General features: G+C 34.2%; 2 protein-coding genes across 2 annotated transcripts in view; both read left to right on the top strand.

Annotated features, from left to right (window-relative positions):
- Positions 1–2650: 2650 nt before the first annotated feature.
- The window catches only part of LOC142229627 (uncharacterized), a 31033-nt gene continuing 16338 nt past the window's right edge, over positions 2651–17345 (top strand). Inside the window, exons 1-3 of the mRNA XM_075300200.1 lie at positions 2651–2786; positions 2872–3114; positions 3175–3337. Of these exons, the coding sequence (XP_075156315.1) occupies positions 2738–2786; positions 2872–3114; positions 3175–3337 (455 nt within the window). The 5' untranslated portion in view covers positions 2651–2737. The remainder of the gene's footprint in view (positions 2787–2871; positions 3115–3174; positions 3338–17345) is intronic.
- On the top strand, positions 8625–15570 carry LOC142229628 (uncharacterized). The gene is made up of 2 exons (XM_075300202.1): positions 8625–9078; positions 13825–15570. Exon 2 carries the CDS (start codon positions 13825–13827, stop codon positions 14950–14952), a length of 1128 nt encoding a protein of 375 aa, XP_075156317.1. The 5' UTR covers positions 8625–9078; the 3' UTR covers positions 14953–15570.

Genomic DNA, 17345 nt, shown 5'->3' with positions numbered 1-17345 from the left:
AAATTTTAACCGGATCGGATGAAATTTGCTTCTCTTAGAGGCTCTGCAAGCCAAATCTGTGGATCGGTTTATATGGGCGATATATATAATTATTGACCGATGTGGACATATTTTTGTATGGTTGTTAGAGACAATATACCAACACCATGGTCCAAATTTCAGCCGGATCGGATGAAGTTTGCTTCTCTTAGAGGCTACGCACGTACCAAATTTTAACCGGATCGGATGAAATTTGCTTCTCTTAGAGGATACGCAAGCCAAATCTGGGGATCGGTTTATATGGGGACTATTATAATTATGAACCGATGTGGACCAATTTTAGATGGTTGTTAGAGACTATATACCAACATCATGTTCCCAATTTCAGCCGTATCGGATGAAACTTGCTTATCTTAGGGGCTCTGCAAGCCAAATCTGTGGATCGGTTTATATGGGCGATATATATAATTATTGACCGGTGTGGACATATTTTTATATGGTTGTTATAGACTATATACCATACCAAATTTGCTTAGTTTTGAGGCTCCGCAAGCCAAATCTGGGGATCGGTTTATATGGGGCCTATACGTAAAAGTGAACCGATATGGCCAATTTGCAATACCATCCGACCTACATCAATGACAACCACTTGTGCCATGTTTCAAGTCGATAGTTTGTTTCGTTCGGAAGTTAGCGTGATTTCAACAGACGGACGGTGGAATATGCTTAGATCGACTCAGAATTTCTCCAAAACCCAGAATATATATACTTTATGGGATCTTAGAGCAATATTTCCATGTGTTACAAACGGAATGACAAAGTTAATATACCCCCCATCCTATGGTGGAGGGTATAATTAATTGATACTATTAATTTTTATGATTGGTTTTTGTTTTAATTAAAAAATTTGCTGAATCAATTAAATTTTTAAATGAATATTTTTATACCCTCCACCATAGGATGGGGGTGTATAAACTTTGTCATTCCGTTTGTAACACATCGAAATATTGCTCTAAGACCCCATAAAGTATATATATTCTGGGTCGTGGTGAAATTCTGAGTCGATCTGAGCATGTCCGTCCGTTCGTCCGTCTGTTGAAATCACGGTAACTTCCGAACGAAACAAGCTATCGACGTGAAACTTGGCACAAGTAGTTGTTATTGATGTAGGTCGGATGGTATTGCAAATGGGCCATATCGGTCCACTTTTACGTATAGCCCCCATATAAACGGACCCCCAAATTTGGCTTGCGAATCCTCTAAGAGAAGCAAATTTCATCCGATCTGAAATTTGGTACATGGAGTTAGTATATGGTCTATAACAACCATGCAAAAATTGGTCCATAATTATATATAGCTCCCATATAAACCGATCCCCCGATTTGGCTTGCGGTGCCTCTAAGAGAAGCAAATTTCATCCGATCCGGCTGAAATTTGGTACATGGTGTAAGTATATGGTCTCTAATGACCATGCAAAAATTGGTCAACATCGGTTCATAATTATATATAGCCGCCATATAAACCGATCACCAGATTTGATCTCCGGAGCCTCTTGGAAGACCAAAATTCATCTGATTCAGTTCAAATTTGGTACGTGATGGTAGTATATTGTATCCAACAACCATGCAGGAATTGGTTCATATCAGTCCATAATTGTATATAGCTCCCATATAAACCGATCCCCAGATTTGACCTCCGGTGCTTTATGGAGAAGCAAAATTCATCCGATCTAGTTGAAATTTGGTACGTGGTGTACTACATATAATATTTAACAACCATGCGAAAAGTGGTACATATCAGTCCACAATATTATATAGCCCCCATATAAACCGATCCCGATATTTGGTTTTGGAGCCTCTTGGAAGAGCAAATTTCATCCGAGTCTGTAGAAATTTGGTACATTGTACTAGTATATGGCCGTTAACAACGATGCCTAACTAGGTCCATATCGGTCTATAGTTAATTATAGCCCTCAGATAAATCGATCCCCAATTACAAAAAAATTGGTCCATATCAAGTTCATAATTGTATATAGCCCCCACATAAGCGACCCCCATATTTAAATTCTGGCTCTCTACGTATCGTGCAAAAAGTCCATATCGATTCGTAATTATTTGTAGACTTTCCTATACATAACTTTTTTGTATAATATATACCACGTATGGACTAACTCACATTTTAGAAAACGATGTTAAGATGTTTTAAGATACCACAACCCAAGTAACTCGATTGTGGATGACATTCTTTCGTAGAAGTTTCTACGCAATCCATGGTGGAGGTACATAAGATTCGGCCTGTCCGAACTTGCGGCCGTATATACTTGTTTAAAACTCAATTATGACTTTAATTGGAAAAATTTTCGTGATTTTTTTTTCTGTACATGGACTACATGGAAGTTCGCCCTTTCCCCTCACTTTTCCAATGCCAGGAATAGTATAGCTTAAGGTTTAATTTTCAATAATACTCCATTTGAAAAATGTTTGAATTCAACAACGTATAAAATTATATTCGTATTGAATTCAAGTATTTCTTAAACATTTGTATCTATGGGAATGGATCACTGTTGGAGAATAAAATTTATGGCATTAGATAAAAAGTAAGATGATATGCCATGCCTTCTGAATACTGATTATCCAAGATGAGTCTCAGTAAGATTTTAGACATACGATAGAGAGGTAGCCATTAGCAAAAAAATCAGAAACAAAATTCGCACATTTCACTGATATACACTTAATCTTAATTTTCTAATCCTCTTAAAATGGATTCGATACCAACAACACCCATTGAGGTAACGCCAAGACAAAAAGGTATCCCCAAGATAAAATTGATCATAATTTATTTTGCTTCTAACCCGATGACAATTTTAAAATTTTTTTTCATATCATCCTCCAGATAAGTGGCAAACAATAAATCTAAATTCATCAGAAGATAATGAAGCTACCGCAGATTTTGAAACAGCTGTTAAAGCATGCGGTTTTGGACGATTTAATATTTTACTTTTATGCGTAAGCGTTCCTGCCATTATGGGAAATGTGTTTGAAACGGCCGTGGTCTCATATATCCTGCCCAGTGCTGAATGTGATTTGAGTTTAGATTTGATAGATAAGGGCATCCTTAATGCCATAGTTTATAGTGGTAGGTATCATCCAGTCGTTTGCATGCAAATATATGAAAAATTTTAAATGTTTATCACAGGTATGATTGTTTCTGCCATTGGCTGGGGTTATTTGGCCGATAACAAAGGTCGTAAGAACTTACTTATCTGTGGATATTTATTGGAAGGCCTATGTGTTCTAATAGCCTCAATGAGTCAAAATGTTATTCAATTGATGGTGGCTAAGTTTTTTGGTGGTTTCATGTAAGTATAATTCCAGTTTAATTCACTTTAATAAGAAAAAAAAACCAAAATCATAAATAAGCATACACGCCGGAAAGTTCTAGCTAGCCCGAATCTTATGTACCCTATTTTTTAGTGCCGAGTTGAAACTGCATTTGAAACACTTAGAAATGCAACACCAGCATTACTATGATGTGATAATGCACCTGGTTAGAATTCTCGCCTTGCATACAAAGCGTCATGGGTTCAATCCCAGTTTCGATCGAACACCAAAAACTCTGGAGACTCTCACATACACTGACTGACGGATAATTTCCTGACTCACAAAAATTCGCATCACTCAAGAAAATTTCCGTGACTCACCGTTAAGTTAAATAAAGGGTGATACGGTCAAAATTTGGTCAATATAAACTTGACGTATTTCTTTCAATTTTGCATTTAAAAAACCTGAACACCTCTCATTTTGAAGGTGTGTGTGTGAAGAATGTTGCTCCTATTTTGATTTTGGAATTCACTCTTCAGTTGTCAAAATGCCGTCCAAGCAAGAAGAGCAATGTATCAAAATTTTGCTCGCGCATCGCGAAAAAACGAGCTACACGCACGCAAAGCTGGCAAAATCGCTAAAAGTTGCCAAATCAACCGTTACAAATGTAATTAAAGTGTTTGTGGAACGTTTGTCGACAGCCAGGAAGTCTGGATCGGGGGGAAATCGAAAACCAGAAGCCGCTGAGACGGACGGAGAGTTGCCGGTAGTTTCAACAAAACCCTAACCTCTCTCTCCGAGATGCCGCAAATAAGCTGGGTGTATCGTCTACAACCGCGCATCGAGCCAAAAAACGAGCCGGACTATCGACTTACAAGAAGGTAGTGACTCCAAATCGCGATGATAAACAAAATACGACGGCCAAAGCGCGATCCCGGAGGCTGTACACGACGATGCTGACGAAGTTTGACTGCGTGGTAATGGACGACGAAACCTACGTCAAAGCCGACTACAAGCAGCTTCCGGAACAGGAGTTTTATACGGCAAAAGGAAGGGGAAAGGTGGCAGATATTTTCAAGCACATAAAACTGTCAAAGTTCGCAAAGAAATATCTCGTTTGGCAAGCCATCTGTACCTGTGGCTTGAAAAGCAGCATTTTCATAGCTTCCGGGACTGTCAACCAAGAAATTTACGTGAAAGAGTGTTTGAATAAACGTCTGCTGCCTTTCCTGAAGAAACACGGTTGTTCCGTACTGTTTTGGCCGGATTTGGCAAAGGTAAAAAGGCCATGGAGTTGTACGCCGCCAACAACGTGCAGGTGGTTCCCAAGGACAAGAACCCTCCCAACACGCCAGAGATCCGCCCAATTGAGAAATACTGGGCTATTGTCAAGCGGAACCTAAAGAAGATCAAAAAAAACTGCTAAGGACGAGCAGCAGTTCAAGGCAAACTGGCTTTCTGCGGCGAAGAAGGTGGACAAGGTGGCTGTACAAAATCTGATGGCAGATGTCAAGCGTGAGGCCCGGCAATTCGGATTTGGAAAAGCGAAAGCCTAACTGAATATTTTCCTGAATTTTATACTAATTGAACTTGAAAAAGAAATTTAATTTGATTTTTTAAATAAACGATTTCACCGATTTACACGCGTTTTCCCTTGACCAAATTTTGACCGTATCACCCTTTACAACGTTTGATTCTAATTTTTGAGAGTACATTGAATCGAATATGAGTTAATGTGATAGTCGTTATTAAATATGTGGTCAAAACTAGAATTGTCTGAGTAATTTACCGGGTGAGTCTGTTTATAAATCGTGAGCGTTATTAAAATCTTATTGATGATTATAAATTTGTCCACTAATTGAAATCATCAGCTTGATTTTGTTCGTGAGCATATTTGCCGAATCTGTCTCTAACAAACAGATTATTTTCGTGACTCACATTCACGAACGGTAGACTACTTCAGTTATTTGTCAGTTTTTTAATTGACTAGTGATTATAATATTTTTATATCCTCAACCATAGGATGAGGGTTATACTCAATCCGTTTGTACCAAAACGATATGTTATGTTGGTCTCAGACTCATGCCAAAAATAATCTACCAACATTTGAAGAAAATTTTACTAAAAATCTAACAAATTTAAAAAATCTCACTTTGAGGTTTGAGGTTTTTGATAAAATTTTTGTCGTTATTATGAAAAAATGTGTGTTTCTTCGAAAGAAATGTTTTACTATTTTATTTCAGAACTTTATTTCAGTTTTTGTAATACAATATATTATGATCTCCCCTATTAGCGACCATTTTTTTGGGTGTATACATATTGTCAAAAATTTATTTCTATAGGAACACTTGTCAAACTTTTAATTCTATAGAATAGTTTTCTACATTTTTCTATAAGAAATTTTGTCATTTTTTTCCTATAGAAATTTTTTTTAAAATTTTATTCCTTTAGAAATTTTTGTTAAGATTTTATTTCTATGGAAAATTTTGTTAAAATTTTATTTCTATAGGAAAATTTGTCAAACTTTTATTTCTATAGAAAATTTTGGCAAAATTTTATTTCTATAGAACATTTTTCAAAGTTTCATTTCTATAAGAAAATTTGTCAATTTTTTTTAATAGAAAAATTTGTTAAAATTCTATTTCTATACACCCAAAAAAAGTGACCCCACCGTGAAGAAAATGTATGTTTATTTTAGAAAATTTTAACTAAAATATTTTTCTAATTGCAACATGTTACAAATAAGTTAATACTTTTTGTCAAATTGAAGAAAATTTTTTAAAAATAATTAATTTTTTCGTGTTGTTTAAGAAAACTTCATATGTTGGAAGAAAAAATTGGATTTAAAAATTGTTCAAATGTCATTAGCGCTGTACGAAGTTCGAGACAGGTACAATTTTAGTAAAATTTACTAATTTGAGAGACTTATGAACTCAATTTAAGCAAACTTCTGCCATTTTAGGAAAATGTGAACTATTTTATTTTTTAGTAAAATTGTGCACTATATTTGTATACAACTTTTTTTCTTATTTTTAGTTCACGTCATGAAAGTTAGCAAAAAATTATTCAAATAAGGAACATTTACCCTTATTGTGCAAAATTTAACTAAAATCAACTTATCTTCATGAACTAAAATAAAGTTCAGTTGGCATTAGAGCCCCTTTTTTCTGGGTATAGAAAATTTCGTCAAATTTTTATTTCTGTAGAAAAATTTATTAAAATTTCAGTTTAATAGAAAATTTTGTTAAATTTTATTTCTATAGAAAATTTTGCTAAAATTGTATTTCTATAGAAAATTTTGTCAAAATTTTTGTCTACCCAAAATTTTGTTAAAATTTTATGTCTATAGAAAATTTTGTTAAAATGTTATTTCTGTAGAAGATTTTGTTAAAATTTTATTTCTATAAAATAATTTGTCAAAATTCTATTAAAAATTTTATTTATTTCTGTTAAAAATTTTATTTTTATAGAAAATTTTGTTAAAATTGTATTTCAATAAAAACATTTATTATTACAAAATTTTTAGAAGATTTTCTCAACATTTTATTTCTGTAATAAAATTTGTTAAAATTTTATTTCTATAGAAAATTTTGTTAAAATTTCATTTCTATAAAACATTTTATTAAAATTTTATCTCTATAAAAAATTTTCTCAAAACATTATTTCTGTAGAAAATTTTATTTCAATAAAAAATTTTGTCAAAATTTTATTTCTATAGAAAATTTTGTCAAGATTTTATTTCTATAGAAAATGTTGTCAATATTTTATTTCTAGAGCAAATTTTGTTAAAATTTTATTTCTATAAAACATTTTATTAAAATTTCATTTCTATAAAACATTTTATTAAAATTTTATTTCTATAGAAAATTTTGTCAATATATTATTTCTGTAGAAAATTTTATTTCAATAGAACATTTTTTAAAATTTTTTTTTTCTATAGGAAAACTTGTCAAATTTTATTTCTAGAGAACACTTTTCTACATTTTCTATAAGAAATTTTGTCATTTTTTTCTATAGGAAAATTTATCAAACTTATATTTCTATAAAAAATGTCAAAATTTTATTTCTGTAGAAAATTTTTTTCAATAGAAAAATTTTTCAAAATTTTATTTCTGTAGAAAAATTTGTTAAAATTTTATTTCTATAGAAAATTTTGTTAAAATTTTATTTCCATAGAAAATTCTATAGAAAATTTTGTAAAATTTTATTTCTACAAAAAAAATTGTCAAAATTTTATTTCAGTAGAAAATTTTGTTAAAATTGTATTTCTATGCAAAAAATATGTAAAATGTTGTCAAAATTTTACTTCTATAGAACATTTTTCAAATTTTCATTTCTATAAGAAATGTTGTCAAAAAAATTTTTTTTTCTATATAAAAATTTGTTAACATTTTATTTCTATAGAAAATTTCGTCAAAATTTTATTTCTGTAGAAAAATTTGTTAAAATTTTATTTCTATAGAAAATTTTGTTAAAATTTTATTTCTATAAAATAGCTTGTAAAAATTTTATTTTCCATAGAAAATGTTTTATAGATTTTGTTTCTATAGAAAATTTTGTCAAAATTTTATTTATATAGAAAATTTTGTCAATATTTTATTTCTAGAGAAAATTTTGTCAAAATGTTATTCCTATCGAAATTTTTGTCCAAATTTTATTTCTATAGAAAATTTTGTCCAAATTTTATATCCACAGAAAATTTAGTTAAAATTTTATTTCTATAAAATAGTTTGTCAAAATTTTATTTCTGTTAAAAATTTTATTTTTATAGAAAATTTTGTTAAAATTGTATTTCAATAAAAAAATTTATTATTAAAAATATTTTAGAAGATTTTTCCAACATTTTATTTCTGTATTAAATTTCTTAAAATTCTATTTCTCTAGAAAATTTTGTTAAAATTTTATTTCTATAAAACATTTTGTTAAAATTTTATTTCTATAGAAAATTTTGTCAAAATAGTATTGATGTAGAATATTTTATTGCAATAGATTTTTTTTTTAAATTTTATTTCTATAGAAAATTTTGTAAACAAAAAATTCTATGGAAAATTTTGTTAACATTTTATTTCTATAGAAAATTTTGTTAAATTTTTCTTCCATAAAAAATTTTGTTAAAGTTTTATTTCTATAGAAAGTGTTGTCAAAATTTTATGTCTATATAAATTTTATTTCTCTGGGAAAATTTGTTAAAATCTTATTTCTGTAGAACAATTTGTTCAAATTTTATTTCTATAGAAAATTTTGTTAAAATGTTATTACTATAGAAAATTTTGTTAAAATTGTATTTGTTTAAGTTCAAATGCCGTTTTCTTAGCTTTTGTTAAATCATATAATCATTTTCAAGTGTAATCCCGCCGTTAGGATTTGTCTATACCTTTTTTGCCTTTCGGTACGAAAATGAGGACATTTTCTAACGTCAAATGTCATCAACCCCCGCCTTTCGGCATCCAAGCTTTTTGTCATTCTCTTTTGAGACTCTCTCGCTTCTACGAAGGTAAATATTGTTTGACGAACAATAATTGATTAAATAAAGCCCAAATATTTTGGTTCAACTTCTAAACCAGTGCCTTTTTATTTCTTTTCTACTTTTATGCCACGCATTCATTGGTCCATTCGAGCCGAATATTAATTGGAAAGAATTAATTCGCTCTTTTTATTTCTTCCTCGAAGGCAAAGGCTACTCCAATCAACAACAACAACAAGAAACGATCGACGATCACCATCCTCTACGAGGCATTTTCAATTTATTACACAAATATTTTTATTATCAACAACCAAGGTATGTACTTTCAGTGATAATTAAAAAGTGAGCATATCCTTCGGTGTAAAATAAAACAGAAATAAACACTCGCCTACGGTCGCTTTACAACTCGTATTTTATATCGGTTGTACATTAAATCTCTACGAGAAAAAATTAAATTATCCGTCGGTCTTTAATACCCGGTTACATTCTCATTAAAGTGTTGAAAAGTGCGTTTAATTCCACTTTGTTTTCATCCAAATATTCAACGTCAAAGTTGCATTTAATTTTCGCTGTATTTTGTCATTTGTTTGCGTATACATTGTTGTGTTTTTCTTTTGGTTTTTTGATCTTCGATCTGCATAGAAAAAACAAAAACAATTGCATTGGTTGTAAGCATTGGTTTGCCAATAGGCATCAATAGTAAAGTGTTATACAGTTGCCGTTCAACTTGCTATACACACGTACGCACACAGGTGTTACATCCAACATACGTTCGAACTGCATACACGTTGGTTTATTAGCGTGGGTCGCTTACGGCGCGAAATTATAAAAATAATTTTTTGCAGGTTCAATTGAGAAAAGTATTTATTGTTGATTCCTACGGATATCGGTCGTTTACTATTATCGTTCGTGTTACGTGGTAGTGTACCCTACGGTCGGTCGATACAAACAATAAAATAACAGTATTTATTATATATTATATTATCGTAATACTGACATATTTGAGTTTCCACGAAACTTTTTTATTTATATATTATTGTTGTTGTTGGACCTTACTGTTTCGTAGTGTGCATCTTACAGTCCGTGCACCCTACAATCGGTCAAGTTGACATTTTACAATTTATAGTTCACGACTTTTCATTGTCTTGTAATTTTTCCATTTGGCAAGTGATATTCACGATACACTTGCACAAATTTTGTGTATCTACGTACACTGGGAGAAATTTTGGATAATATATACACTGAGAGAAACTCTCTCGTAATATATAAAGTTTTCAATTTTTTCGATAATTCGCCACGCAAAAATTATTCTTTGTATTCTACGATACACTGAAAATATTTTTTGTATTCACGATACACTTGCAAAAATCTTTTGGAACACAGGGTACACTGGGAAAATATTGTAATATTTTCCAAATAAAGATTTTGCATATATTTCGCCACGCGAAAAAGGGTTTCTTGTATTTACGATACACTGGAAGAAACTTTACGTGTTTTCATACACTTGGAGAAATTTTTCGCCAATTTTTACAAAAAGTTAAAATACTTATAATTTACCTTGCAGAGCTAATTTTAGCTGGTATTTCCAATACACTGTGAGGAAATTGGTGTATCGACGATACACTGTAAAAAATTGGTTGTACTCCGTACACTGTGAGAAATTTTCTGATCTCATTTTTTGTGTTGTTGTGGTAATCACGTTACCTTACTCACATTTTTAGTACTTTCGGTACACTGCGAAAAATATTGTGTGTTGACGATACAACTTTCGCATACACTGAGAGGAATAACTGCGTTTTCATTTGTTCGACGACAAATCGAAGTAGCTTTTTGGATCGATTTATACTCTTTCCGATAGTTTTGGACATCACGTGTCAATTTTTTCGCCCTTTAATTTTGACAGTACTTGGTCATAATGACTACTACACCACTGACTGCTTTCACAAGAGCAACTGACGCAGTAGTCCGATTTGAAACGAAGTTTCACAGTTTGCGAGACGATGATTTAACCGCCTATAGACTAGAATGTCATGGTTCCGAGGCTAAGTCTTTGTGGGAAAAAGTTAAGAGCTTATTCGACGAATGTCTTGACTTTGTGTCCACACAGAGCAACGCAACCGAGGCAGTCGCCGCTGCTGACAGCAAATATGACGTGGCTTATAATTGTTATCTGAATGTCATGGAGTCGATTCAACGTAAATTGGAGGAACTACGTGCACCATCTAAGCATTCTGCTAAATCGTCTCGGTTGGAGGACCAAACATTACTTTTGAATGTTTCTCATAGGTCCGATGACTCACACAGTTCTTCCGTTAGCTCTAGGGGAGACAATAGTTCCTCCCACAGTCTCAATCTGCCGCCTTGTGATATAGATGTTTTTGACGGCGATTTTCTCAATTGGCCGACATTTAGAGATTTCTTCACAGCGGTATACATTAACAATAGCCGACTTAGCGATATTGAAAAATTGTGTCATTTACTCAAGAAAACCAGTGGTGAAGCTCGCGATGTGGTTTCGAAATTTCCGCTCACGCATAGAAGCTTCGCTCTTGCGTGGAAGGCGCTAAAGGGTACTTATGATAATACCCGCCTCTTGGTGAACCACCAACTCAAATTATTATTTGATTTGCCAGTCTTGGAGTCTGAGACCAGTTCAGGACTGAAGAAACTACAACGTGGTATCTCGACATGCATTTCGACAATGTCCATCTACGATGTGGCCACTGACGATTGGGATCCCATCCTCGTCTTTTTATGCCTTCAGAGGTTGCCGAAATGTACTGTTACACTTTGGGAGCAGAGTATTAAGGACAAGTCTGCTTTGTCTTCTTGGTCAGATTTGGACTTCTTTCTCACGGAAAGAATCCAGACATTGACATGTCTTCGCGATATCCGCGGCATTGACGCCAGGCCTCCGGCCAACAAAAGAATTCGCTCGCATTTCACGAATGCGAAAACGACTCGTTCCCCATCAAGTACGCCTCCTTCCTCCCAATCCTCTCCTGACAGATTATGCGTTCTCTGTCGACGACATCATCACCTCAGAACGTGTTCTAGATTTCATAATCTTTCAGTTCCTGAGAGGATGAATGTGATTAAGCGCCATCAGTGTTGTATGAATTGTCTGTCACGCAGACATGTGACAAATGATTGTCCCAGCGCATATGATTGCGGTAGATGTGGTAGAAGACACCACACTCTTTTGCATAGTGATATGTCGAATAGCCCTAGGACTACTCCGGTCGTTTCCGCACCGGCTACGCGAAATACCGAAGTGGCATCACCGGATGCCGATCAACCTTCTACGTCGACTGGCATTGTTTCTGGGTCGTCGAGTAGACAGGTATTCCATACTTCACGTACTGGAAATGTATTATTAGGGACTGCAATGGTGAATATCGTTCACCAGGGTATCACGTATTCTGCTAGGGCCTTAATAGATCCCGCTTCGGAATCATCCTTTATTACGGAAGGATTGCGGAACCGACTTGGACTGAGTACGTCTTCGACTTCGGCTACAATTTCTGGTGTGAATCAAAGTGTTTCGATCACGTCGAGAGAACTTTGTTCACTTTGCATTGGTACCCCACTAGACGAGTCGCTCCTACTGGAGACTACAGCGTACGTTCTCCCGAACATTTCCGGCAACCTGCCATCTTTTTCTCTAAATCGTGACATTGTGTCTAGCATGCCAAATCTACGTTTGGCTGACCCCAATTTATTTGTTTGTCGTCCTGTTGACCTTCTGTTAGGCGCGGATCTTTATCCGAAAATTTTGTTGGACGGTACGAGAACGAATATTTTGGGATCATTACTAGCGCAAAACACAGTCTGCGGCTGGGTTGTCACGGGTCCTATCCCTTCTTCGAATATTTCAGTCTACACGACTACTGTGGACCTCTCCGAGGGAACTAGTCTTGACGAGACACGTCTCCGCACTTTGGGAACTAGAAGAGCTTCCCCGACGTCCTCTCTTATCTGATTCAGATAAGCTTTGCGGGTAAAATTATGAAAAGACAAACCGACGGGATTCTGAGTGAAGATACTCTTCATCTCAAAACTTATTTCTCCGGACAAATCAGAAATCAAGGACGGGTTGCCTGACACACTTTCTTCGAAATGAGGCATTCTTCTTGTGAAAACCATGAATTAAGACGATTCACCACGACTTTGTCCGGGGGTATATATGGTTATACCATATGGGGCCAGTTTAGGTTACGCCTACGAATGAGGAGAAGACAATTTAACTTCGATTGGTTTTCACTGCCTTGAATGACATTTTTACACGTCGGTCCGACTCAACAATCAGACTTGTTTCTCCTCGTTTTGAGGTGGAGGTTGTATAAATTCGTATACAATTGCGATATCACACAGATGTATACAGACATATATATGTTGACCCGTTCTAGATTTTTCATCATTGAATACAACTACGATATTCTCTGCAAATACTATCCAGGACTTTTTATTTAATTAAACAGTGACTTTGACATATTTTACCATTGGCTGACGGCACGGAGAATGAGTTTCCTCTTTATGCATACGTCCTACGGAGGTGCATGTACGTTGACGACGTATTGACGGGGTACCATAATTTGGGTAATGCGCCTGGGTCAAGGGGCAATACACGCCATGAGTTTGAGCTTGTCCTATAGTACGCTATTTATCACGGTTATATTTACAAAACTGTCTGCTTTTCTACGAAAGCGGTAACTTTACATGCTACTTTTGATTTGTCCACGACATTCTCGACGAGAACTATTACTCCCCACTACGTGGAAATTATGTCGTATTCGCGATGTTCATCCGGGTACTAACGGTCGTCGTTTGTTCAAATGGATTACATCCTTGTCTTTTAGGGAGTTAACATAGGTCTATCTGTCGCGTTGTACTCGCGTCCTCACTGGATTTTGCTAGCGTGAAAATCTTAGGTTTGATGGCCGCGTTTCGAATCGCTATAGGACGGAAAGTTGTAAGGCGACCTACGGTTTCTTGTCATTCTGACCATTTTGTTAATTTGATTTTCCGTTCCGTCATCGAAATCTTTCTATATTTTCATAGATGGAAAACATAGCAAAGATGGCCTCTACCCTTCCTGATTTTGAGGACGACGTCCCCATGTCTGATGAGGAACGGGAAATCGATCCAACCATCGCACCTCTGGCCGATGTATCCACCATCAGCACGACTGCTGATCCTGCCACTCTGGCCGACCTTTCCACCAATAAAAATCCGTTGACGACGGCTCCTGGAGTTCCTCCAGGAGAATTATCTGTGGCTTCGCCACCCCTTTCGGCACCAGTTCGAAAGAACCAGGGTTCGAATATTCAACGTGGCAGAAGAGAATGTGTCATATGCAAGGCAAAGCATCACTTACGTGATTGCAAAGAGTTCAGGGCGATGCGCATTGAACGAAGGCTGCGTACCGTAGCGCTTCATAAATGTTGTGGTAATTGCCTTGACGCCACACACTTTGTTCGTGACTGTCCCAGTCTACACAGGTGTAAGCACTGTAACGGTGACCATCACACCATGCTGCATAATCATGCAAAGAATAGCGCTGATCGGTCCCGCCCTGCTACAAAGTCTGCTCCCAGACAAAAATCCGGAGTTCCTCCAAAACCTGGTAGATCCTCTATTCGTCCGCATATTACGTCTGACCCTTCTGTCCGATCTTATCAGCCGTCAACTTCATCAGCTCCCCGACCCGTAATGGCGATTCAGCCCGTTGCTACGCTCGGGCCGACAATGGTCATTCAGCTAGAGTTGAATGATCGGCGAGTTCCTGTCCGGGCGCTTTTGGACCCTTGCGCAGGTCTTAGTTTAATTTGTCGGTCATTGGCCGAGGAACTTCGGCTAAGTCCTGTAGCAGTGGGTCCAGAAGTGTTCTGTCAGGTCTCAGTCGCATCATCACATGACCCATCGCAACGATTAGGGGTATCGGCAAGAATTGTGGATTTGACCCACCTAACTTCTCCTTCGGAGTCCGTGAATCCTGCCCTAAAGGATCACTTTGCCGGGCTACAGTTAGCTGACCCGCATTTTTATCAAGCTTCACATGTAGCGATTGTCCTTGGTCCAGAGGTCTACCACAAAATAATGAGGCCACAAACATATTCTAGCCCGGGTTTCCCATGGGCCCAACTCACAATGTTTGGGTGGGTTATTTCGGGTCCATGCAACATATAATTGGGTGTAAGACAATCTTCCATTGTCTTCCGACTTAACGAGTCCTCGACACCCGGCTCTTCCGAGTCAAATTTATTTGAAATTTAAAAATCGATCGGGCTTAACGAGTCCATTTACGATCGCGTGCTTGACGAGCACATTTGTAAATATGAATTTGTTTTTGAAAAAATGAAACATGAATTGGAAACCATAACAAGAAAAAACAGAATTGAACTAAAATAAAATGCTCCTTTTTTTATTAACTGAAATGTACATTCTGTATACTTTCATTATTTAAATTGAACATATAATTAATATTACTTTAAATTTTGCAACATGGCAGGATGTTGCAAGGCGGGCGGCAATGTTTAAGTTCAAATGCCGTTTTCTTAGCTTTTGTTAAATCATATAATCATTTTCAAGTGTAATCCCGCCGTTAGGATTTGTCTATACCTTTTTTGCCTTTCGGTACGAAAATGAGGACATTTTCTAACGTCAAATGTCATCAACCCCCGCCTTTCGGCATCCAAGCTTTTTGTCATTCTCTTTTGAGACTCTCTCGCTTCTACGAAGGTAAATATTGTTTGACGAACAATAATTGATTAAATAAAGCCCAAATATTTTGGTTCAACTTCTAAACCAGTGCCTTTTTATTTCTTTTCTACTTTTATGCCACGCATTCAGTATTTCTATAGAAAATTTGGTAATTTTTTTCTATAAAAACTTTTATTACAATTTTATTTCTATAATAAAATTTGTTAAAATTTTATTTGTATAAAAATTTTTATTAAAATTTTATTTCTTTAGAAAATTTTGTTAAAATTTTATTTCTATAGAAATGTTTGTTAAAATTTTATTTCTATAGAAAATTTTGTTAAAATTTCATTTCTATTGAAAATTCTGTTAAAATTTTATTTTGTTTTGTTTTTCAATCGTATTTGTTGTTTTGATCTAAGCATAAAACCCTTGTGTTGACTTAACTACAAAAGTACCTTAACCAACAGAGGATTGAAATAAAATTTTAACAAATTTTTCTATAGTAATAAAATTTTAACAATGGCTTTGCCCAAATAAGTTTGACAAACATTATTTCCTCTCTTGGTTAAGCTACTCTTGTAGTTGATCCAACACAATGGTTTTAAACTTAAATCAAAACAACAAATAAAATTTTATTTCTATAGAAAATTTTGTTAAAATTTTACTTCTATAGAAAATTCTGTTAAAATTTTATTTCTGTAGAAAATTTTGTCAAAATTTTATTTCTATAGAAAATTTTGTCAAAATTTTATTTGTGTAGAAAAATTTGTTAAAATTTTATTTCTTAAAAAAATTTTGTTAAAATTTTATTTCTATAGAAAATTTTGTTAAAATTTTATTTCTGTAGAAAAAACTATAGAAATTTTTTCTATTTCTACAAAAAAAAATTGTCAAAATTTTATTTCAGTAGAAAATTTTTTTCAATAGAATAGAAATTGTCAAAATTTTATATCCAAAAAAAAATTTTTAAATTTTATTTTTATAGAAAATTTTGTAAAATTTTATTTCTGCAAAAAAAGTTTGTCAAAACTTTATTTCTGTAGAAAAATTTATTTTTACAGAAAATTTTGTTAAAATTGTATATCTATAAAAAAAATATTAAAATTGTTTCTATAGAAGATTTGGTCAAAATTTTGTTTCAGTAGAAAATTTATTGCTATAGAAAATTGAAGTACCTCTTACCCCCATTTTCATGAAGCTCCGTTAGTGCTACGTTAGCTAACGAACTTTTAAACCGCTCTATGAACATATCTGTCATTTTCCCTATATATTCCATATGCCAGTTAGGAACTTAACTGTTGAAGATTTTTCATTTAAAGTTAACGGGAGAGAAGCTATTTGCAATTTAATTTCTGTTAACAGGCAGTTAAAGCCTCACGGAGCGACATGCAAATGGCCGTTAGTAGCAGAGGAATATTTGGCAAAATCTACCAAAGCTTGAAGAATTCCACCAATCTACACAGAAAAAAATTTCCGTAGTTAAACTAACGCTGAATTTAACTTATTTTTATTGGAAAAAAATTATATGCTTGTAGGAAAATTTTATTATTTTTATAGAAATTTGCCACAACTTAATGAAATCTTACTTTTTTTAAGTATGTCTCAAAAATTTTATGAACTAAACGTGAGTATAAAGTTCAATAACCGTACGCATAAGATCAATATGAACTAAAACAAATGACAATTTTCATACGATTCCCAAAAATAGTAAGAATGAACTACTGTATGTTATGGTTAAAATGGTCATGATTTGGCGCCAATGATTTTTATACCCACCACCATAAAATGGCGACGGGGGTATAATAAGTTTGTCATTCCGTTTGTAACACACCGAAATATCGATTTCCGACTATATAAAGTATATATATTCTTGATCA

This window comes from Haematobia irritans, chromosome 3 (assembly GCF_050003625.1).
Source record: "Haematobia irritans isolate KBUSLIRL chromosome 3, ASM5000362v1, whole genome shotgun sequence".
In the NCBI taxonomy this organism is placed as follows: domain Eukaryota; kingdom Metazoa; phylum Arthropoda; class Insecta; order Diptera; family Muscidae; genus Haematobia; species Haematobia irritans.
Note: the sequence above shows the minus strand (reverse complement) of the source record. Positions and strands in the feature narration are given on the sequence as shown.